Source organism: Arachis hypogaea, chromosome 16, assembly GCF_003086295.3.
Source record: "Arachis hypogaea cultivar Tifrunner chromosome 16, arahy.Tifrunner.gnm2.J5K5, whole genome shotgun sequence".
Lineage (NCBI taxonomy): Eukaryota > Viridiplantae > Streptophyta > Magnoliopsida > Fabales > Fabaceae > Arachis > Arachis hypogaea.
The window spans coordinates 110608-133522 of record NC_092051.1 but is presented as its reverse complement, the minus strand read 5'-3'; the positions used below and the strand labels follow the sequence as shown (position 1 = coordinate 133522).

General features: G+C 38.5%; 2 protein-coding genes across 5 annotated transcripts; both read right to left on the bottom strand.

Annotated features, from left to right (window-relative positions):
• Positions 1 to 741: 741 nt before the first annotated feature.
• Positions 742 to 6472, bottom strand: LOC112754267 (O-fucosyltransferase 16-like). The gene is made up of 10 exons (XM_025801832.3): positions 5526 to 6472; positions 5374 to 5424; positions 5180 to 5270; positions 4957 to 5033; positions 4589 to 4677; positions 4257 to 4440; positions 3448 to 3629; positions 2476 to 2578; positions 1771 to 2102; positions 742 to 1693 (listed from the first exon to the last, which is right to left on the bottom strand). The coding sequence occupies exons 1-10, from the start codon at positions 5694 to 5696 to the stop codon at positions 1261 to 1263; spliced, it is 1713 nt and encodes a 570-aa protein (XP_025657617.1). The 5' UTR covers positions 5697 to 6472; the 3' UTR covers positions 742 to 1260.
• Positions 6473 to 8063: 1591 nt separating this feature from the next.
• On the bottom strand, positions 8064 to 13260 carry LOC112755869 (mRNA cap guanine-N(7) methyltransferase 1). 4 transcript variants are annotated; one of them, XM_025804182.3, is made up of 15 exons: positions 12999 to 13260; positions 12718 to 12892; positions 12519 to 12542; positions 12290 to 12429; positions 12125 to 12193; positions 11959 to 12030; positions 11254 to 11355; positions 10568 to 10624; positions 10044 to 10182; positions 9394 to 9458; positions 9250 to 9300; positions 9102 to 9164; positions 8822 to 8945; positions 8650 to 8736; positions 8064 to 8574 (listed from the first exon to the last, which is right to left on the bottom strand). In XM_025804182.3, the coding sequence occupies exons 2-14, from the start codon at positions 12884 to 12886 to the stop codon at positions 8693 to 8695; spliced, it is 1119 nt and encodes a 372-aa protein (XP_025659967.1). In that variant the 5' UTR covers positions 12887 to 12892; positions 12999 to 13260; the 3' UTR covers positions 8064 to 8574; positions 8650 to 8692. The 4 variants fall into 4 exon arrangements, with proteins under 4 accessions (XP_025659967.1, XP_025659962.1, XP_025659966.1 ...); XM_025804177.3 differs by having other exon boundaries at positions 8650 to 8711; XM_025804181.3 differs by having other exon boundaries at positions 8650 to 8711; positions 9102 to 9116.
• Positions 13261 to 22915: the final 9655 nt, after the last annotated feature.

Genomic DNA, 22915 nt, shown 5'->3' with positions numbered 1-22915 from the left:
TATAGCCTAGGCCACCCACTCCATTTGCTATCCTAAGCAATGTGGGACTAATTCAACCAAATCCTAACATAAACTAAGAAAAAAGTGAGAATAAAAGACACTAAACAATAAGAATGAATAGGTATAGTGGATGGCTTTAACAAATTGTGGCACAAAGAATAAAGCAAACATAAGTATTGAAGTGAAGCGAGGACTGTAGATTGATGTTTTATAATATAATAGGGTGCCGTATTTTTTGAGTTGATAAATTACTTATACTAATAAGAATTCATATAATTATATAAATTAACATTAAATTTAACATCATATAGCTATATAATATTTAATAACATTTTGAGGAGAATGAGATGTAAAAATTTATAATTTATCAATTTTGGTATTTTTTTTATATTTGTAATTTATATTACATGTTTCTATTATTATTTATAAGAATTTTTCATATATAATTTTTAGATTAAGTTATTTAAAATATAAATAAATTATATAATATCTTTATTTTTATTTGGTGTGTGAAGGTATAATGTACAATTATGCGTGACACATATCTAATAAAAAAATTAAGAATGATAATACATGTGTAATTAAGAATGATAATACATGTGTTATTGTAATTTTAGTATGACTTCTATTATATTAACTGATAAAGGTGATTTAGTTTAGCATTCCCATGCGTCGCTGCACGGGGCATGCACTAGTCAGAATCAAGACCAAATTATCACCCATGAAGACAACACAATGATAGAAAGACTAAAAAGAACACTTAGCATCCCGTTCCAGGCGGAAAATTTTGACAAAATCTACCCCAACAATAGGGGGTTAAAAAAAATTGAAAGATTTACAAAGTCTATCACCTATAACAAATTTTCTGAATAAAGATATACACCGCCTATCAACTGTAGTGATTTCCCTATTTCTATAAAGACAACCAAACTCATTTTCTTTCTGCAGCTATATGCTGGCTAGATTTCCTCCTATTCCTCTATTGGTTATATTTGATCTCGGACCCCTTCAGATTTAAATTGACATCCAGACACTCCATTCAGCATGAAAATAGGCAATTATGTCCCTACGAAGCCAGTATTGAGCAAGACATATGGGAGTTCTTTTCCTTTTCATTTTTTTTTAATTATATCATTCTGTTTCTTGTGTTTATATATGATGCAACTCTCAAGCAGCAGCAGCAGCTGAAGGCAGCATGAGGCGGCAACAAATCACAATGGAAGCGTCAAGAAGACAGCTGTCCTTAAAAAGGACCTTTCACTAATCTGACAGAATTTCTTCCAACTCAGGATCCTCAGAGTTCAGAGCTTCATAGTCCGAAATTGTTTCATTGAACATCCCCTTCTCATCACCCTGATCTTCATCATCATCCATGTCAGGCCATTCAGACTCATCATCCACATCCTGATCATTATTTGTTACATTTTTCCTATTCGTGTTATCCTTCCCATATTTTCTAGGTCCAGATATTTTCTCCACTTTGGTTACAGAATCCTCGCATATGCAGGTAGATGGATTCTCATGAAACCCACCTCTACCTGGTCTAACTTCCTTTGGCTCCCCCATGAAGCCTTTCTGGAAAGTACGGACACTAGAAGCAAAAACTTCCCAAGTCAAATTGTTTCTGTTCAAGAACAAACGGTAGAGCTTTTTTGCATTTGGACGAATGGTAGGCTTGTGCCCAAAGTATCTCCTACAAAGAAGTGCTCAAAAAGTTGATCAGGCAGCACGTTAGTAACGATAAACAGGAGAAGAAAAAACCTGACATACCTTCTTCCAGCTAATATTTTAGCCATATTACCATTGTTGTTTGTCACAAATACATCACTTTCATCACAAACAATGAAGTCAAGTGCAGCCATGCGAGAAGAAAATGGAGAAAATGGCTCTAATTCTTCTTTCGTAGCAATGGTGTCCTTTGAGTGGAAATTGGGAAACAATGCTTTGAGAGGTGCCAATGTTTCCTCCCCTCCATATACTTCCCCTGATGCAACATATATATGAACATCAGAGCCATACCCCAATGCTCTTAGCATGAGTCCAACTTCTTCTGGGGTTAACGGGCATTTCCCCTGTCTCCTTTGCCTATCAGGATTGCTTCTCTGCATTTCAATATTTCTCAATTGTTTTTACTAGTCTATAGTCTATATCCATAATTCTGAATAAACTTTCAAATGCAAACATAGAAAGATTTTCTATTCACAACATTATGCCTTTTGCTACAAACAAATAATCAGTCATTAACACCGCTACACCAGTGCCCAAACTCATTTTCTGAAAAAACATCCAGTTGGGTTTTATCTCCGGTATAATTCTAACAAAATTAATATTGACTACCACTATCATGTGCTTGCATGTGCTGTCAAGCATACAAAGTAGAAGACTAAATAATACAATAATACATTATGGAATTTTCAAGATCTCCTAATAATTGAGGTTTGTAATGAGTAACAACATTAAACATGCAAGCCTTACATGCAGTGTTTTCCATCTCCTCCTTATAGTGCCCAGTTCCTTTTGCTCCTTCTCTCCACCACCATAATCACATCCAGAAAATGCAAGCATATCAGGTTCAAACCTGTAGAAAAAATTCAGCGAGATTAATGAACTCTGGCAATAGTTATTTCACCTAGTTAACTGCAGCAACACAAAAAAGTCATTGCTACTTGTCCACGTTTCAATAAACAAAATCTTTGTTAATGCAATCATGTCAATCAAACTCTTTCACAGCAATTGTCCCATTGGTGGTCAGATATTCCAATAGCATGGTTAGAGAGGATGGCTGGCCACTGGCCCAATTTGACTTTGTAATACTTGACTACTTGCAAATACCGCATTCTAGTAAGAACAACAATCCTACATGATATTGGTTACTCTTTTGTTTCAAAATAGGACAAATAGATGGAATTGGATATCATAAGATTATGTTTAGATAGCACATTTGGTTAAAAAAAAATCGGCAGGAATATTCACAAGAAAAAAATGCTTGCTAAAAGCAGAGAGACTCGCATTTGTGCTACAATATACCTGAGATTTTTAGTAGGGATTAACACCAAAAATACCAGCAAATTATTCGGTCGCCAACAAAAATGCCTTGATTTATATTATCAACAAAAATACTCTCAAAATATTTAAACACATGACAAAAGTACATAAATGTGACAAAAAGTCATCTTTATTAACGGAAATGCTGATCTGGCAAACAACATGTCCGCCGAACGGAAGCCACATAAGCATTGTCGGTTGCCACCTCAATCGTTTACGTTATCGGAGATGGTCTTTCTTCACATCTAGGTCCTACTATCACATTTTTAAACATTTTGACGGTACTTTTGTTATTAACATAAACCGAAGATATTTTCATCAGCGCCTGAGGGCATCTGTGGGTTAACTCTTTTTGTGATCACGTACAGGCTATATAGGATCAAATTCAAATGTGAATACTACCTTAGGTGCAATGCAATATAGTGCTTGCTTCTCATCCTCATTCGATGAACCAATTTTTCACCCATTGAAAATATTGGATTGGTAAACCTTAAAGCATGGTAATTAACTCTACATCTCAGTTTCTGATATTCTGTATCCAACCTGTTTGCAAGCCTGTAGTCAAACTTGCTGAGTTGAACAGCCTGCAACAAAAAGAAGCAAACTAAATACTTTGCAGGGGGTAACAAAATACCCTAAACAATCCGTAAATTGATTAAAACTTAATAGTATTACTTAGATCTGAATGTGAAGAGGTTTGACTTGGCTTCCATAAAATATAAATCGATTCAAAGTTCAAACTCAAACAATTCAACTAATTATTATATGGCAATGAAATGCAAATGATACCCCAGAGGAACAGGGGTTTTCATTAAGCAATAAAAGCAGCAGCCGAGGCTAAATAGTGTTCTCATGCATCCACAGACTTCCTCAAATTTCTTGAGGTTTCAAGTGGCAAAACTGCTTTTAAAAATTAAAGAATGGAACCACAGCAATTACAATTTTAAGAAGGCTACAGGTTATGAACCTTCAGGATTTGGTCTAACTAGCTATGAACCAATAACCTAGATTGATGAAACAAGGGAGTAACACGAGTTATCTAATCATGGTGAGGATCTAGATTTGAGCATATGACATCTTCCAGACAGCAAATAATAATAATAATCAAGCCAAAGGGTAAAGATGACTTGTTCCAGTTAAGGAAAGAATTTTAAACAAGTAGGCAATATTTCTGCATTTAAGAAATTTCAGACAGGGCATAAAAGACTTACATGCTTTTTCAGGAGTACAGGTAATATACGATTTACGTAACATCTTTCATTACACTTCCTTGGAACACGCATGTTGTACGAAGATAATGTTTTCCCACCTCTTCTTGGGAGTTGCTTGATGATTTTTACATCCTTTGACAAGTATGAGATAAACCAATCAACATCAAAAATTTCTGAGAAGTTACTGCAAAAGAAAAAGCATGACATCATTTCACAATTAAAAAGTTGCTAGCTACACTGACATTTGGATACTCAGATGGCGCATTTGAATTACAAAAGCATAGCTACACACACGGACGGACCAGATAACAAAAAGTCCTTCCATAACTGACCTAGAGTCTTTCCAGAACGATTTTTGATCCAATTTGGGAATAACAAGTGTAGCATTCAAGATACGCGCAGCAACAACACCATCTGTAATCTGGCAGTTGCAGATATAAAATAGTTGTCATTAACAGCTGAGTATGTTGATAACTTGCAAGCAATAAGCAATCGAAACAGCTATCCTGTTGCATTAAACTCTCTGATTTTGATTTTGTTTCTACTTTTAATTCATTTCACTTCTTTTATTTCAAAAATATTATACATATAACTATAATCACATAAATAGAAGGTAAAAGGTTTAAAACATGATGGAGTGTAAACAAAAGCCAAGCATCAAATACTCGGTTTGCCATAAAAGGGATAGATAGAAAAATACCCCAGTTCTCTGTTGATTCAAGCCTCCACTTGTTGCAATCATCAAATATCTGTTAGGTTGTGTAATAACTTGAGCCTCTGCCATGAGAAAAACAAAGTTATCTGTAACAGGTACATTTATACAATTATACATGTATTGAGAGAGATAAAGAGAGAGAGAGAACACTTATTAGTGAAGTGATGTGTAATCAATGCGAATATAAACATTGCAGTGAAATACGCACTTGGAAACTTGTTGCCCGCATCGCTGCAGCCGTGGAAGTGTTCGGAGTTTCTAGAACTCCAGACATGGCGATCCATCTTTCCTCCACCTCTCTGCTCATCATATCAAAACAAAGAAAACACAACTAAGGAATTAAGATCCAATAGAAACAAGCAGAAGCTGATTAGGCAAAGGAGAGATAAGAAGAACCCTAACCGGAACGCGGAAAACGGGAGTTGTAATTGCATCATCCGGCGGAGCGTTAAGCTATTATTAAATAGATAGAAGAGAAGAGAAAGCGGGTGAGCAAGTCGCATCGAAAGAGTATCCAATTTTATGAAATGTGAATTTAATTAGCTAGTACTGACCGAGGAGGTGTAGAAGTGGCGCAGATGATCGGTGTCGTTGGGGGAAGGAGCCAGAATGGAAAGGAGAGAGAAGAGAACCAGAAGAGCAGCGGCGACGCCTGAAATCAGAGGAATCAAGAGGCGGATGCGAATGCGTTGGTAATTGTTGTGGCGCCGCCGCTGAAGCGCCATAGGCTCCTCTCTCTCTCTCTCTCGCCGCTTGGCTTCCTCAGTTGCTCTTTGTTTTCTGGTCTTACTAGCTTGCGAGAAAAGAATAGCGAGCAATTTGGTATGATAAAAAAATTAACTAATAAGTTGTTTTATCAGTTGTAATTCAATATTTAATTAAATTAAGTAATTGATAACAGCGCAAGTGCCATCCAGGAAAAGGGAGGGAAACATGAAGGCAGCATTAAGCTCACTCTCTCCCCCAATAATGGATGGTGGTGATAGTGAATTAATGATCCAATACAATATACAGAGATAATTTACAAAGTAAAATATAGAATAAGTAATAAATAAGAAGGAATAAAAGGAGGAATAAGGCCAGGTGTAGTGAAGGTGTGGTTACTGAAGCCTAGTGAGTGTAGTCGTAGATCTATGATTTATCTACCGACTTTCTACTTATGTGTCGTGGTGTTGTGGTGGTTTCTGTTTAAGGTAAACTGGTAAAGGAAATCAAGATAGAAATGACGCTGCACCACCACGCCACGCGACAGGGCGAAAAATGAAAAAAAAAAATAAAATAAAATGGAAAAGGTATGAGGGTTGAGTGTTGTGGGCTGCCTTCCTTTCTTGCAGTTTTCTTGATTTTCACTCTAACCATTAACCATACCGAAGTATTATGCCTTCCTTCCCCCTTTCGGCCCCTTCCTCAGTTCCTCTTCACCTCAGCAGGGTATCTTTCCTTGCACGTGTCACGTGGACTCTCTCTCTCTGAACGACAGAGCATATTTGTTTGGCTACATAAACTTATTTATGGAGGGGCTTTTAAATATTAATCGGTAACTCGTATAATTTTCCCACTCAATTTCCTTCGGATTTGGCACTTTTTTTTATTTTGATATGGAGTAAGTAAATGGGACGGTATGATGGGAGTAGGGGTGGATAAAGGCCAGCGGTCTGTCAGGAATCTGCAGTCTGATCTGTGTTTGGCCTGGCCTGACCTGACCTATTATAAAATAGATATAGGCTCAGGCTCTTATAATTGAGGAGGATTCGATTTGTGTACTTGAAGGGTCCGATTTGTGTATTCTGAATTTTTTCAATTTTTAAACACAAATCGGATGGTCCGATTTGTGTACTCCCACAATTTTAAAAAATACTAAAAATTATAATATTAAAGTATATCACTCATTTTACTTTCATATCAAATTTTTTTAGCTCGGATTTAGAACAACCTATATTCTAGCATACGACGCTCTACGCTCCTCAATTTAGTCCCTAAAATTATATTCGAACATTAATTTAATTTTTAAAATTTTAATGGTCTCAATTTATTTTCTAAATTTTTTAATTAATTTTGTAATAGAAATTACTATAGAGACTAATATGATTAAAATTTGAAATATTTAGGAATTAAATTGAAATAAGGTGAAAACTTAGGTGCAATCGACTTCACGTGAAGTTCTCAGATATCAACTTCACCTGAGTTTTCACCTTGAAACAATTAAAATTTCAAGGACTAAATTGAGATTCAAGTATAACTTTAGAGACCAAACTGAGTATTTTCTCCCTCTACTGACTAATTGTATTTATTACTTTATTAATTAAGCTATGCTGTACTTTAAAAAAGAAAGGGTTCAAATACTACCTTCATTTGAGGGAGGTCTATCGCTATCACCATGAAATAAAATATATGAGGTCTATCAATATTATTAGGTGTTTTGATCTTCACCAAATAAATAAATAAATTGTTTAGATTGTTCATGGCAAGTCTATCGTGATCACCATGAAATATATAGAGTATAGACCATGTGTATCTAGACAAGTCCCATTCAATTTTTAATGAACTAAAAGGGTGGAAGCGAAACTTATTTTGAAATGAAATGAAGGGAGGATTAGCTAACACCATACCATATATGAGTGTTTATTATTGTATTTCAACATGTTTATTAGTACATTTCAATTTCAATTTCAATTTCTTCTCATTTTTTTTTCTCCATTTTTCCTTTCTTCTCAGCAACATTAGACCAATCCAGTAATAAGGATGGAGATCTGAAAAGATTTGTTTTAAGTTTGTGAAATTTGTACAATATGCTAATATTACATCTATTTCCTTTTCCTAGTAGTGATATTACATCTAATTAAATTTTATATTTTATAAAATGGAATGCAAAATATATATGTACAATCAACATAGGATTAATAAATCAAGAATTGTGAATGATAAGATCTAACTTAGGAAAAAAATGGTTAAACAATTTAATTTGTTGTCAATGATTTTACTCAGTTCCTCCCGAGTTTTACTTGTCTAACCAGTTAAAAATTTCACTTATTATTGCCCTTTTAAAACAGATACACGAGCACAAAATGTAATTACCGAAATCAATTAATCCATTTAAGGAAAAGATCAGGAACCTTTTTTTTTAAATAACAATCAGACAATATTTTTCTTCTCTTAGAATTTTCTTTTCTTTCTCTACAACCCAGATCCTTAATCTTTATTAGTTCTCTATTTTGTTGGCTGATTAACCGGGGGGGAATGATTCCCTAGGAAAACCAGTGAATTTGTTAAAGTTAAGCTCTCTTACAGAATGTATTAAAGATACTGAGGCCAATGAAGTTGATCGAATTATTTATAGTGGACCTACAAAATACATCTATTTGACTATTTCATTTAACATAAAAATCTGCCGAAGCTCAAGATTGTGAGATCAAACCAGCAGTAGTTAACACGGGAAACACAGGCAGGCAGCTCCAAGTCCTGTGCTGTTTGATTGTATTCAATAATCCAGCCGGTGTTCTGATATTGCTAATGACTGCTAATGTACATTATGTCTTGCTCTGAGATATGCATCAGTCCCCGCTTTCTTTGGCCACTAACTTGGGTTCTTTCTGGTTGGTCTCGCTGTGACCATTTTTACAATAAGTTGACAATGGCGTCATTATCAATAATAACAAACACAATAACTTAGTCACTGACCTTTCTCAACACAAACGACATGTATAAATAAGCAGCTTCCCATTCATCGGCTGATAGTGTACCTGACATGGAAACAAAACATATTCTCTATTGTCAGCAGCACACTGAAAATTTATGTCCAATGATTATCATTGGAACTAATAAAACAAACAGCACTGGCACAAAGCCTTACTCTTGTCTTGGTTGCCATCACCCAATGCACCAAGTCTTTGCATGAGCTCCACAAATTCAGGTTTTTTCAGATACTCATGCACAAATTCATGAGAGTTCTTTGCAAAAATGAGCTCAAAATCATACTGTGAACAATAAATTTAAATTAGCATCCTTAGTAGCATGAACTCTTATAATCCAATGCTTACTCCTAAGAAACTAGAAATATTCATTTTCATTGGTCAGGACTGCAATGGGGTGCATGGTTCTCCTTTACATTTAAGCTTTTTTGGCAGTGGTACCTCTTCAGCTAATGACTTGAATACATGAAAGGGGACAATCCATTCAGGACAATCAACAGCATCCTGCAAGACTTAGAATCAGTCTTGGGTTATCAGAAAACATCTATTTGATACAAAAGTAAAGGAGCAGACTTAAGAGAAATGATACCTCTAAATGGAAGGTATATTTTATTCCAAAGGGGCTGGAAGATTTGAATTTCTGTATCACACAGGAGCAGTCCAGGTTTGAAGTAAAATTCACAAAACCATTTTTAGGAAATAATGAAGTTGTAGAATAAAGAAGCTAAATTACCTTGTCAGAAAATACTTCATCAAAACGCACCCAATATACACTATTACCAAAAGCCAGACCTTCAGCTATATATAAACAGTTAAATGTTGAACAGAACAACAATTTTATTAAAAAGTTAATGCTAATGCAAAAGAGATAACAACACTTCAAATCAAAGTTATTGTGATGCCCATATTAATTCAAACTATTTTATTCATCAGTTGAACTTGGAAAATTATGACAATATCAAAGGGAATCCAGGATAACAATCAACACAAAAATGTGGAGCATAATGCTATTTGGGAACAGCTCATTAAAATTTTTGTAGATAGCAAAGGAATATGATAGTGCTTCACTAATGCACTAATTTAGAAAAATAGCCCCCTGTTTTCCTTCAGACATTTCACCAAACAAAGATCAGATCCCTACATGTACTCTAGTTCTGAATAAAACCTTTTCCTCAAACATATAAGGAAGCCTATGTGAACTATAAGACTTAATTGGGAACGTTAATCAATGTCCATCAAACTTATCTATTTCTAACACAACACACACCCCAAAAACTTATTTCAATTGCCAGTTGATTTCATGGATTAATCAATGCCACAGGAATTTATGAACAACCAAATTGATTTAGAATAATAATAACAAAGATTATAAGTGCCAAAAACCTTCTCTAAGCTTTTTGATTATCACATTGGCATCCGGCATAGTTCCAATGAAAATGCCTCCTGGGCGAAGTAAAGCTGACACATTAGCCAATGCTTGTCGGGCACGTGCCTCTGTAGACCATGAATAATGCAATGCAAACTACAGATTCATAAATTTTTTCAGATTAGACACCAACATACACTTTAATATGGAAAGAAGCTGGGTCGTGCAATATTTTATTTTTTTCACAGATGCATATTTACATCAAATACTGCTATCCTAACTTCTTATATTTGTTACTAATTATTTCATAAAATTGCTGTATTTATGTACAATCCGATGTAGTATTCAATATGCATACTTGCTTTCGTGCAACATATGAACAAATTGTATAATATGTATGAACGAATCAGGTAGGTGGGCGGGACGGCGTCTGTAAACAAGTCAATATTATGCATAAGAGCAAAAGTAGCTAGTTACAAAGAGAAGCCACTTCAACAGATATATTGATGGAGTGCTTATTTCTCAAAGGTGCATCATTCACCTGGCAACTGCAAATATCAAAAGGAGCATCATCTACAAGAACTTTGTCCAACTGAACCTGAAATAAGATGACATAAGCAATGAAAACTAATTCAGCTTTCAGAAAAAATTAATAAATAAAATATGAAAAGGGACCCAAATTGATATGAAAGGCAATGATCATAATATTAGTTTCTATACGATAAAATTAACCTAAAAAGATTTTACTTAACATGATCAGAACCATTCTGTGATGTTCTTGTTCATCTGAAGAAATGTGATGACACATAAGTTTAAAGAATGAAACAGCTTGAACAAGAAGAAGTAGCTGTATTTAACTTAAGGATTTGATAGCATATGTTTTATGCCAGAAGAAAGCAACAAAAAGAGAGAATGTAAAAGTCACTTGATGGAGACATATATATTAAATAAGTGTCAATCTTCTGTTTCAACTTTTCTTAATGATCAATATGAATTGGTGTTTGAGGGGAAATAGAAAAGGTTGTGAATCTGATATTCGCCATTATCATTCTATTATTTCCGACTCACGCCTTGAGTTTGGGTTTCTCCCATTTTGCTGGGGAACAAAGCATTGACATCTGTAAGATTAAATACCTCCGAAATTTGAATTGCCCTTCAAAACATTAGTAGGTTAAAATCTTATTTTTGGGATGTTATTAAAAACATTAGTAGGCTAAAATCCATCACCTCATAACAATCTCCACATATCAGGCGAGCAGGAAACGAAAACTTTTTACGTCGCTGATGATGGTCAGCATCACCATTGTAACGTGTGCGACAGTCTTTGATCTGGACAGATTGGTGAATTCAATGAGCTGACAGTGATGACTACAAACAAACGACAGTTGGAATAACTTGACACATAAGGCATACAATGTTTCACAATGAGTCCGAGAACAAGAAGGACTTGAGCTATTAAATATAGCTCATCACCTGGAATGGAAGGAAATATAAAACTGCAATGACAATTTCACTACTACTAGCAAAGATATGAAACTGCTATCAGTTTATAGTTAAAAATATAAAAAGTGAAGCTTGACTTGTAACTAGAACAAATAAGTGACCAAATGTAAAGAAAAATTTTACGGTCTAAGTTTAATGCCACACAAGCACATAACATGCCGAAAGCAAAACTCTCTAAATGCACTTGTGTCGAAATTCAAATCATGATGGGGATATGTGTACTCAAAAATAAGACTTAACATTATTTTGCAGAAAATAAAGACCACTTATCAACAAGAGGGACCACTTATCAACAAGAGATGTGTATGCATAACAACTATCCAGAGCTTATTTCAATAATAGTGTTCAAAAAGGACTTATTACCACGTATCAGTATAATTTAATCGGAAATGATAACGCAAACCAAAGCAGAAAATTTTGAACACTTACTGAGCCTTCAGCAATATCGATACCAACATAATATCCAATTTTGGCCTTGTCCCATTTGATAAGATCCCCACCCTGGTAAACATGTATGAAATGGGGGGAAAATGCTCAGCTAAAAACCTGGGAATAACTTCTACTATAATAAGCAGCAGCCAAAAACCACTGACACCTTGCCACAGGCGAGGTCAAGGACTGCATCTCCTTGATGAGCATAAAGCTGAACTAAGACACTCTTAATCTGTTCAACAACAAAATTACCCAGATAATAATAAAAAGAATCATATAATATTCTTACTGTAACAAACTATTCATTATTGCAAAATGCAACATATACCCAATTGTTGAGTTTCTTCAAATGAATTATAGGACTAGCCTCCCGTTCTTCTAGAGTCTGGTTGGATCTAGCGCTGTAATGATCAGCTACTTTCTGAGCAAAAATCTTTGTGGTTTCATCCTCCAGAAACTGTGCATCACCTAAATAGAAAGCCAAAAAGTGAAAATGAAATAAGCACAAGAACAGTAAGTTTTCTACAAGAAAAATAGGTATGCTCCGTTATACATACCAATGAACTTTCCACAACAAAACGCTAGAAAGCAACAAAATGAAGAATGCAGTCAGTATTCTTAAACATTCTACTGCGATATTCACAAAGCTCGAAAGAAAGCAAAACAATGCGAACAAATGAAGAACAAAGGTCAACTGCTGATTACTTGCTATCATCATTCAATTGGAGTGCTAAAGGTCAATTGCTGATTACTTACACTCACTATTTGATGCTTCCTCTTTCCCAGCGGGGATTTCAGTCATAGAGCCACTTGGCCATGAAAACTTGCGCTTTTTAGACATCTGGGATGCATAGTGCTCTTCTTGCTCATACACTGTATCTGCGATTCTAATTGACCTTGAAGCTTTGCCTTTTTTGCTTGCCATAACACTCTGCACCCAAAAAAAAATGCTACAAAATTCATACTAATAATTCATATACCGTGTTCAACTAAATACAATGAAACAAAACCAACGGAGAAAGAAGAGAATCGAAGACCAAGATCAGCGAGTGACGGTGGGGGGCGCTGAATTCGCAGAGGCAGATCGAGCGGCGGCGGCGGCGTCCCCTTAGCTACTCACAAACGCGAACGCAGACGACGCTCGGCGACGTTTATGTTGACCATGAGAGGTTGTGGAGACTAGTGGTGGGGGTGGCGGTGGCGGTTTTGCCTTGCGCTGTTGCACAGTCACAGCGAAAAGAGCATGGGCTGAGATGCCCAAGTTTCAGGCTCGGCAATCCCGGAAAAAAGAAAGAAAAAGGTCTGTGGTTTTTTTCACTTATATATTTTAAATTACTAATAGAATTGTTTAAATTATAATTAATAATTTATTCATACCCTATTTCAACACTATGGTCCAGATTCAAATAAGTCAAAAAGGCTCAGTCCAAAGATAGGCCTTCACTACCTACCCGACCTCATCTAAAGAAGTTGGGCTCGACATAGGCTCTGCCTCAAAAAAGTCAGGTTCGATATGAGCTGGCAGATAACACTTATTTAAATAAGTAACTGCCCATAAAATCTCTCAATCCACTTCCAGGAGCTATATCCCAACAACCCTAAGATAAAGGGACGGTTATCCACCTTCAGAAGTGGAACTACTCCAACGGTGGTTATTGCATCACCGCTATAAATACACTGACACCCCTTAGGTATCTCTAAGTTCCAATACACTCTAAACCTGCTTAACCCTTTGCTAACTTAGGCATCGGAGTGTCTTTGCAGGTACCACCCCACATTCTGCAAACACTTAACTTGGACGGCGGCTCCCGAACACGAACAAGTCGGAGTCCACCTTCCCTTGACGCTTGGGCCAATCATTAAAGCTCAATCCATCTATCTCAAGTTACCTACGTAACATTAGCGCCGTTGTCGGGGACCTGGGAGATTAACCCATGATGGTGGACGACCTAGACGAGGACGCAAACACTGTGTCCGAATCTGAGCTAGAAAACCAAGACACTGGTAATAATGACACAGCCATAGTCACTCTTCAAGGAGCGACTAACCAGCATAGAGAAGGCTCCTCAGGGGTGAAAGACCCAAAGTGAATCCTATCTAAGGTGCAAGAATCAGGAAAAGAAGGACAGCCCATGCGGCCGATCTCATGGGATTGTTCCACGGCCACCAAGGACGGCTGGAGCAGCTAGAACAAGAACTAGAGCGACAGCGAAAAGCATAAAAAAACCTGAGGAGAGAAGTCGAGCGACGAAAAGAGCTCGAAGAAAAGCTCTTAAGATTAGAATCCAATCTCCGAGGTAAGAGCTCTCGCAGTGATCGTAAAGATTCTCCCTTGGGGGGAGAAGACCTGTTCAGCGAAGACATAATAAGGGCAAAAGTTCCAAGGAGCTTCAAAAGCCCAGACATGGACCAATATGACGGGACCACCGATCCAAAGCATCACCTGAGCAATTTTAAAAGTAGGATGTACCTAACCGACGCCTCTGATGTTACTCGCTGCAAAGCCTTTTCAACAACTCTGACAAAAGTAGCGATGAAGTGGTTCGATAGCCTCCCCCCAAGGTCAGTCTGCAGTTTCGACGACCTCTCGCATAAGTTCCTTATGCAATTCTCAATCCAAAAAGCTAAAGTGAAGCACGTGCCGAGTCTCATGAGAGTAAAACAGGAGGTCGGAGAACCTTTGAGGAACTACATGGAAAGGTTCAACAAAGCGTGCCTAAAAATTCAAGACCTGTCCACAGAGACAGTGATTATGGGCCTAGTAAATGGACTCTGAGAAGGCCCCTTCTCGCAGTCCATCTCGAAAAGGCACCCGACTTCTTTGAGTGATATACAGGAAAGAGCTGAGAAGTACATCAATATGGAAGAGAATGCCTGGCTACGAGAACCAAGCTGGCAACCTGGGCAACCTCACCTAACAAGGGAGAAGGAGAGGAGTCCAAGAAAAGAGAAGAAGTCGGGCCAGAAAGGCCCAGAATATATCACTCTTATACTCCTCTACGAGTTTTCCTAGTCGACATCTATAGAAAAATTTGTCATACTGAAAGGCTACCTCCCTCTCGGCCCATCAAGAACAAGAAAGGGAAAAGTCGTGGCGAGTATTGTGAGTACCATAAGCTATATGGTCACTCAACAAATGATTGTTACGACCTGAAGAATGTGATAGAAAAGCTTGCCAGGGAAGGTCGGCTTGACAAATATCTCATGGAAAGGTCGGACCATCATGGCAAGAGGAAGCGAGATGAGGAGGATCGAAGAAACCCACCACCACAGATCCCGGAAAGACACATACGCATGATCTCAGGGGGGTTTGCTGGAGGAGGCCTCACAAAGTCATCTCGCAAGAGGCATCTAAAGTTGATGTGGGCTCAGCTTATAACGCTTTAATAGGCAGAACAACCCTAAATCGGTTTGGGGCAGTGGTATCTACCTCCCATCTTTGCATGAAGTTCCCAACAGTCGAGGGAATTGCAACCATCAGGAGAGATAAAAAACTGGCAAGAAAGTGCTACAATGAAAGCCTAAACCTGAGAGAAAAAGGCAAGGAGGTTCACACCATTGAGCTCAGAGGAATTCGAGCTAAAGAAGAGTTACGACCACAGCTCGGAGAAAAGACTGAAGAGGTACATATCGGGAAGGAATAAGGAAAGAATACCAACATAGGAGCCAACTTGAAAGAAGACTTGAAGCAGAAGCTTACAAGGCTCCTACAAGAAAATTCCGACCTCTTCGCCTGGAAAGCCTCCGACATGTCCGAGATAGATTCCGAGCTCATGTCGTACAAACTATCGATATACCCTGGATCACGACCTGTTCAGTAGAGAAGATGAAAGCTTGGACCTGAATGGGCTCAAGTGGTGGAAGAACAAATACAAGCCCTCCTAGAAGCGACTTCATCAGAGAGGTCAAATATCCGGCTTGGCTGGCAAACGTGGTGCTAGTCAAGAAACAGAACGACAAGTGGAGGATGTGCGTCGACTACACCGACTTGAACAAGGCGTGTCCAAAAGACCCATATCCACTTCCAAACATTGATACCCTAGTAGATTCTAGCTCGGGATATCAATACTTGTCGTTCATGGATGCATACTCGGGATATAACCAAATTCCGATGTACAAGCCGGATCAAGAAAAAATGTCTTTCATCACGCCTAGAGCGAATTATTGCTATGTGGTTATGCCTTTTGGGTTAGAAAATGCAGGAGCCACATATTAAAGGCTGATGAACAAGGTGTTTGCACCTCACCTTGGGAATCTAATGGAAGTATATGTAGATGATATGTTAGTAAAAACCAAGGATGAGGCCAACCTCTTGACTGACCTCTCGCAAGTATTCAACACCATAAGGACGCACAGGATGAGATTGAATCCCACAAAGTGCACCTTCGCGGTGGAGGCTAGAAAATTTTTGGGGTTTATGCTAACACAAAGGGGGATTGAAGCCAACCCCGATAAGTGTAGAGCTGTCCTATAAATGAAAAGCCCGACTTGTTTAAAGGAGATCCAGCAGTTAAATGGCCGACTGCAGCTCTCTCCAGGTTCTTGGTAGGATCATCATTAAGATCCCTACCACTCTTCTCTCTATTAAGAAAAGGATGCCAGTTCGAATGGACTCTAGAATACGAATAAGCTTTCCAGGAGTTCAAAAGGTTTTTAAGCCAACCTCCAATTCTGACCCGACCTAAGGTAGAGGAATAACTCATCCTGTATTTGTCCTTAGCCGACAAAGCTGTAGCATCAGCTTTAATACGGGAAGACGAGGTCAGGCAGCATCCTGTGTACTTCACCAGCAAGGTTCTAAAGGCCCCAAGTTGAGGTATCAAAAACTTGAGAAGTTTGCGCATGCCTTAATCATGGCCTCTCGAAGGTCTTATTTTCAAGCTCACACAATAAGAGTTCGAACGAACCAGCCCATGAAGCAAATACTTAAAAAAAAAAACAGACATTGCGGGCAGAATGGTTCAATGGGCTATAGAGCTATCTGAGTTTGACCTCAAGTTTGAAACTTGGACAGCAATTAAAGCCCAAGGCCTTACCAACTTCGTAGCAGAATATACAGGAGATCGAGAGGAAGCCTCCACAGCGTGGGAGCTATACGTGGATGGCTCCTCCAATAAAGTTGGAAGCGGTGCAGGCATAATACTAGTCAACCAAGAGGGAACTCAAATAGAAGTCTCCCTCAAATTTGAATTTCCGGCTGCTAACAATCAGGCAGAATATGAAGCCTTGATTGCCGGGTTGAAGCTAGCATAAGAAGTCGGTGCAGCCAAAGTAGTGGTTTTCAGCGACTCTCAGGTATGACCTCCCAAATCAATGGAGAATACCAGGCTAAAGACCCTAATATGAAGAGGTACTTAGACAAAACTTTGGAATATCTTAGGCAGTTCTCAGAGACCGAGGTTAAACACATAACTCGGGACCTAAATAGCAGAGCAGACGCCCTCTCCAAGTTAGCAAGTACCAAATCAGGAGGGAATAAGAAGCCTGATTCAAGAAACTCTCCAAGAACCCTCTGTCATAAAAACAGATGCTAAGCAAGATGTCCGTGAAGTATCTGGATTGGACCTCAGATGGATGAACACACTAATCGAATACATAAAATTCGACATCCTACCCAAAGAGGAAAAAGAGGCCAAGAAAATCCGGAGGGAAGCATAGAACTACACCTTGGTAAAGGATATCCTCTATAAAAGAGGAATATCCACACCATTGTTGAAGTGTGTCCCGACCTCAAGGACAACAGAGATCTTAGAGGAAATACACAATGGTATCTGCGAAAACCGTCTCGGAGCAAGGTCTTTGGTCAGGAAAGTCATCCGAACAGGGTTCTATTGGCTGACTTTGCAGAAAAATGCCACCGAATTCGTAAAGAAGTGTCAGCCATGCCAAATGCATGCCAACTTCCATGTCACTCTCCCCGAGGAACTCATTAGCATAACTTCTCCATGGCCTTTTGCAAAATGGGGATTAGACCTACTAGGGCCCTTCTCCCAAGCGCTTAGATAAGTGAAGCATCTAATAGTGGGAGTGGACTACTTTATGAAATGGATCGAAGCAGAACCATTGGCCACCATCACAGCCCAGAGAAGCCGTAAGTTTCTCTACAAGAACATCATCACAAGGTATGGAGTTCCCCACTCCATTACCACTGATAATGGAACCCGGTTCACCGACTTTACCTTCAGAAACTTGGTCGCCAACATGAAGATCAAGCATCAGTTCACCTCAGTAGAACACCCACAAGCAAATGGGCAAGCTGAGGCAGCCAACAAAGTTATACTGGCGGGTTGAAGAAAAGACTACAAGATGCAAAGGGAGCCTGGGCCGAGAAACTCCCTCAAGTACTATGGGCATATCAGACTACACCTCAGTCTGCCACGGGAGAAACATCTTTACGACTTGCTTATGGCGTAGAAGCCCTGGTACCAGTTGAAATCAATGAGCAAAGTCCAAGGGTGAGATTCTATGATGAGGTTGGTAAAATTCAAGCACGCAAAAAAGAACTGGAACTACTCCCTGAAGTCCGAGAACAAGCCCAGATAAGGGAAGCAGCATTGAAGCAAAGGATGACAAATAGATACAATAAGAAAGTCATTTGAAGAAGCTTCATCTCAGACGACTTGGTCTTGATTAGAAATGACATCAGCGTCAACAAATCGAGTGAAGGAAAACTCGCTGCTAATTGGAAAGGGCCATATAAGATAAGTGAAGTCTTAGGAAAAGAATACTACAAGGTAACTGACTTGAGCGGTACCGAGTTACCAAGGTTGTGGCATGCTTGTAATATGAAGAGGTACTATAGTTAGAAGCGAACTCCACTCCCTGATATACTCTTTTTCCCGACTTCACAGTTTTTTCCCAAAAAAGGGTTTTCCTGAAGGGGGTTTTAACGAGGCATCAAAGTGGAGGTTAGGGGAAAATAAGTCTTAAAGACTCCCCTAGTAGCAAAAGTTACCTTCATCAATAAATAAAGATCTCTTTATAATTCCATTATTGTTATCATTATTCTACGAAACGCGTCGATTTAAGCTCGAAAAAACGTAAAAATCCCATGACCGACCTAAGTGGTCGGCAGGATGAAACGACGAGGTACAAGTCGGTGTAAAGAGGTTACAAAAGACGATCATGATAACTCGAGGACATAACGACCTCTTAGTCGGAAAACCCGAGAAGAATTGAAATGCATCGCAAAAATAACTTAAGTCATGAAAACAATTCAATAAGCAAAAATTGGATATGTGGCTCACCAACGTTGCCAAGCATGAAGAGTAACGTTGGTGGCCCAAAGTTGGCTCACCAACGTTACAAGCAAAATATGGTGCCATCGTTGGTGTGTTAACGTTACTTCAAGTTGGCACACCAACGTCTTCGATAATTTCACAAATTGGAAACTGGAAGAATTGCCTTGTGTGCATACGCACAAAACTGTATGCGTATATACAAGAAGAAAATTTGTTTGTGTACGCACGCACAAGGCTGTGTGCATAAGCACAAGTAGAACGTTGACGCACCAACGTTGAGTCACCAACGCCGGTACTAACGCTAGCATTGGAAATTTTGGCTAGTGTGCGTACGCACACCCTGTGCGTATGCACAAGAGGAAAATTTGCCAGTGTGCACACGCACAAAGTAATGTGCGTACGCACACCAGGAAGAGCGTTAATGACAAACGTTAGTGTATCAATGCCAGTACCAACGCCAGTTTTCACGAGCACTCATGCAACATTAGTGCACTAACTTCAGCATTAACTTCAAGAGCCAGTCCAAGCTTACTTCAACTAAGGCCAAAGCCCACATCCAAGTACTTGAAGACCCATTTTGAAGATGAGAAGAAGGATATACATATGAAGAATTTTGAACTTGAAAGAAAGCTGGGAGCTGGAGGATTAGAGACTCCAGAGCTCTTACAATCTGGAGAATTAAAGACTCCAGAGGGAGCGTAGCATAGGAATTTAGTTTAGATACACTTTTCTTTTTTGCAATTTTACATTTTAGTTTGTATTGAATTTAGTTTATTTTATGCTATTTCAATTTCATACACTTCTTCTTTTCTGGAATTTTACATTTGAGTTTACATTGAGCTTAGTTTATTTTCATGCAATTTCAATTTCTTGCACTTGTTCTTAGAGCGATCATTAACTAAACCCCAGTCATTAGGGGCAGGAGCTCTATTGTAATTCACATGATTGAAAGAAATTCTTCTTCTTTTCAATCCGCTTGTTGTAGCTAAGAGATAACTTCTATTTTCATTTTGATCAATTCACTCTGGAAGGGGGTTTTAGATCCATGAATTTCTATGTGAGCCTCGGAAGAAGAATCATGGAAATTAGATTGAAGCTCTATCTCTCACAACTCTCTTGATCAACACCATTCGGGAGGAATTGAGATCTTGAGAGTTTGTATGGCTCATGGATAAGAGATATGCACTTAACCTCTTCTCATGACAGTTAGATCAAGGAATTGGTAAATTGATTGTGATTAGAAAAATTGGGTTGCCAAGGAATTGGGACTCAATTAATTCCAATCCGCCATAGATCTACTTCATATGATTGAAAATAAAATTGAGACCCATTCACTACAAGAAATTATCGGAATAGCGACCGATTCTGGTAGTCGATAAAACATTGGTCGCTAAATTCAAAATAGCGACCGATGTTGGTCGCTAATATTTAGTGACTGATTTTAGCGACCGATTTTCAAACAAGGTCACCTAACAATACAAAATAATTTTGGTCGCTAAATCGGTTGCTAATAAGATTGGTCGCTAAATAGCAACCAATATTTCGGTCACTAAATCGGTCGTTAAATGGTAACCGATATTTCGGTCACTAAATCGGTCGCTAAATTTTCAGTCGCTAAATCGATCGCTAACAGCTAACTTCAAAATTCTAAAAATCGGTTGATAAATCAGTCGTGCTGCTTTCTAATTATAAATTTTAACTAAATTTCACATATATCACTATTAAAATTTAATTTTGCACAGATTGTAAAGAAGCTTCTTGAGCAGAAAGAAACAAACAAAAAAGTTGTTAAAGCAAACATAGCACCACACTCTGTGCTGTTTATTCTTATTGCCAACTTAACTCTATGATTATATTATATTGTTTCCCTTCTGTTCTCACTACAATTAGTCTTACTCATAAATTAAACATGACAAACCCTCTTTTGCCCTAAATTCGCAGTAGCAGCGGCACCCCAACGCAACCGAGATAGCGACAGCAACATCTCCAATCACTCTCGCAGCCATAGCAACTTTCTACCGCAATGATAGTGATCACAGCAAAACAAGGAATTCGAATTTGATAAAAAATGAAGATTTAAATAGTTTTGAAAATTCAGGACAAGGCAGAAACTAAAATGGAATTAAAAACCAGAACAAACAGATAAATAAAATGAAAGCAAAATAGAACGCACAAGTGGAGCAGGATTGCGGTGAAACTGAACTGACAGTGGTGTAAAGTAACTCCGGCAAGGTATAGCTCCACCAACGGTGCACAGCTCGATGGCGGACTCCACCTGTGGCAACGGCGGCAGGGGCTTCCCCTGGCGACGGCTCGGACGGCAGCAGGGACGGTGACCAGCTTCAACGGAGCTCCCACTATCGCACTTCTCTTCCCTCTCTCTTCGAAGCTCAATGGTGACGCGTAGTGAGGCGCGACGGTGAACCCAGCTCGACGGTGATTGGACAGCGGCGGGGTGCGACAGCTCCTCTTCCTCCCCCCGGAGTTTCTGGCTCGCAACGCGCGCTCTCCCTCGCTGGAAACGGTTCTGCTCGACGGCAGCAGCAGCGGCGACGTCTCCTTCTCTCCTTGTGTGGTGGCTCGGCGTCATGACGTCGGTGGTAGTGCACGACGGTGGCAGCAAAGCCCCCTCCTCTTCTTTGTTCTCCGATCTCCTCTGCTCTCTCATAGATCTCTCTTTCTCCCTTTTTTCCCATTTTATTTTCGTTTATTTCCTTTTTGGTTTGCTGAACTGTGTGTTGTGTGTATATGGGGGAGAGGGGTTGGAGGTGGGGGAGTGAAGAGAATGTGAGCGGAGGAACAAACAGGTGGGAGGTATGTTGGTGATTTTGAAATTAAAGTTAGGGTTCTTATGTTGTAATTCAGTGACCAAATTAGTAACTAACCAAGTTTTATTCTATTTACCTATCGATTGGTTGCTAAATAAAAAAATAGTGACCGATTTTACCGACCATTTTTATTTTAGTTTTATAAAATTAATCGGTTGCTAATTTGGTGGATATTAGTGACTGATTCTGTTAGTCACTAAAATCAGTCACTAATTTAACAATTAGCAACCGATTTAGCGACCAGTACGTTAGCAACCATACAATTGTTCACCCTTTCACTATCAGTTACAAAATCAGTCACTAAAATAAAAAATAGCGACCGCTTTTGTGACCAACAGTCCCAAAGACATTACTTTCTATTTTGGTTGCTAATTCGGTCGCTAAATGAAAAAATAGCCACCGATTTTAGTGAACAGCTTTATTCTGGTTGTATTAAAACCTTATCGGTAGCTAGTTCGGTTGCTATTAGTGACCGATTTTTTTGGTCGCTAAATGTAATTTAGCGACCGATTTAGCGACTAATATTTTTTTAGTCCTAGAAATTTTATATCGGTCGCTATTAACAACCAGTTTTTTCGGTCTCTAAAATCGGTCGCTATTCTAATACTTTCTTGTAGTGATTGATTTATGATGGATTATGATATCTCCAATCCCTAATGAATCTTTCTCTTTGTCATTCTTCACTTTGATTTCCTTTAATTCACTTTAATTACCTTGAATTTATTGCTTCCTTTTAATTTCCAGCACCCAACGCCCTTTACATTTCATGCAAATTACATTCTATTGTCATTTACATTCTTGCCTTTATTTTCTTGTCCTTTAAGTTTTAGTCCTTTACATTTCCTGTCATTTAAGTTTCTATCCTTTACTTTTCAGCACTTAAAT

What these genes read in the sequence shown, in the direction of transcription:
- LOC112754267 (XM_025801832.3), bottom strand. Translation starts at nt 5,696, where the DNA reads ATGGCGCTTCAGCGGCGGCGCCACAACAATTACCAACGCATTCGCATC. An exon ending in GCCACTTCTACACCTCCTCG is followed by an intron (nt 5,425 to 5,525) that starts GTCAGTACTAGC and finishes ATTTAATAATAG; the next exon opens with CTTAACGCTCCGCCGGATGA. An exon ending in TGAATCAACAGAGAACTGGG is followed by an intron (nt 4,678 to 4,956) that starts GTATTTTTCTAT and finishes TGCAACTGCCAG; the next exon opens with ATTACAGATGGTGTTGTTGC.
- LOC112755869 (XM_025804177.3), bottom strand. Translation starts at nt 12,886, where the DNA reads ATGGCAAGCAAAAAAGGCAAAGCTTCAAGGTCAATTAGAATCGCAGAT. An exon ending in TTGTTGTGGAAAGTTCATTG is followed by an intron (nt 12,430 to 12,518) that starts GTATGTATAACG and finishes CTTTCTATTTAG; the next exon opens with GTGATGCACAGTTTCTGGAG. An exon ending in TGAAGAAACTCAACAATTGG is followed by an intron (nt 12,194 to 12,289) that starts GTATATGTTGCA and finishes GTTGTTGAACAG; the next exon opens with ATTAAGAGTGTCTTAGTTCA.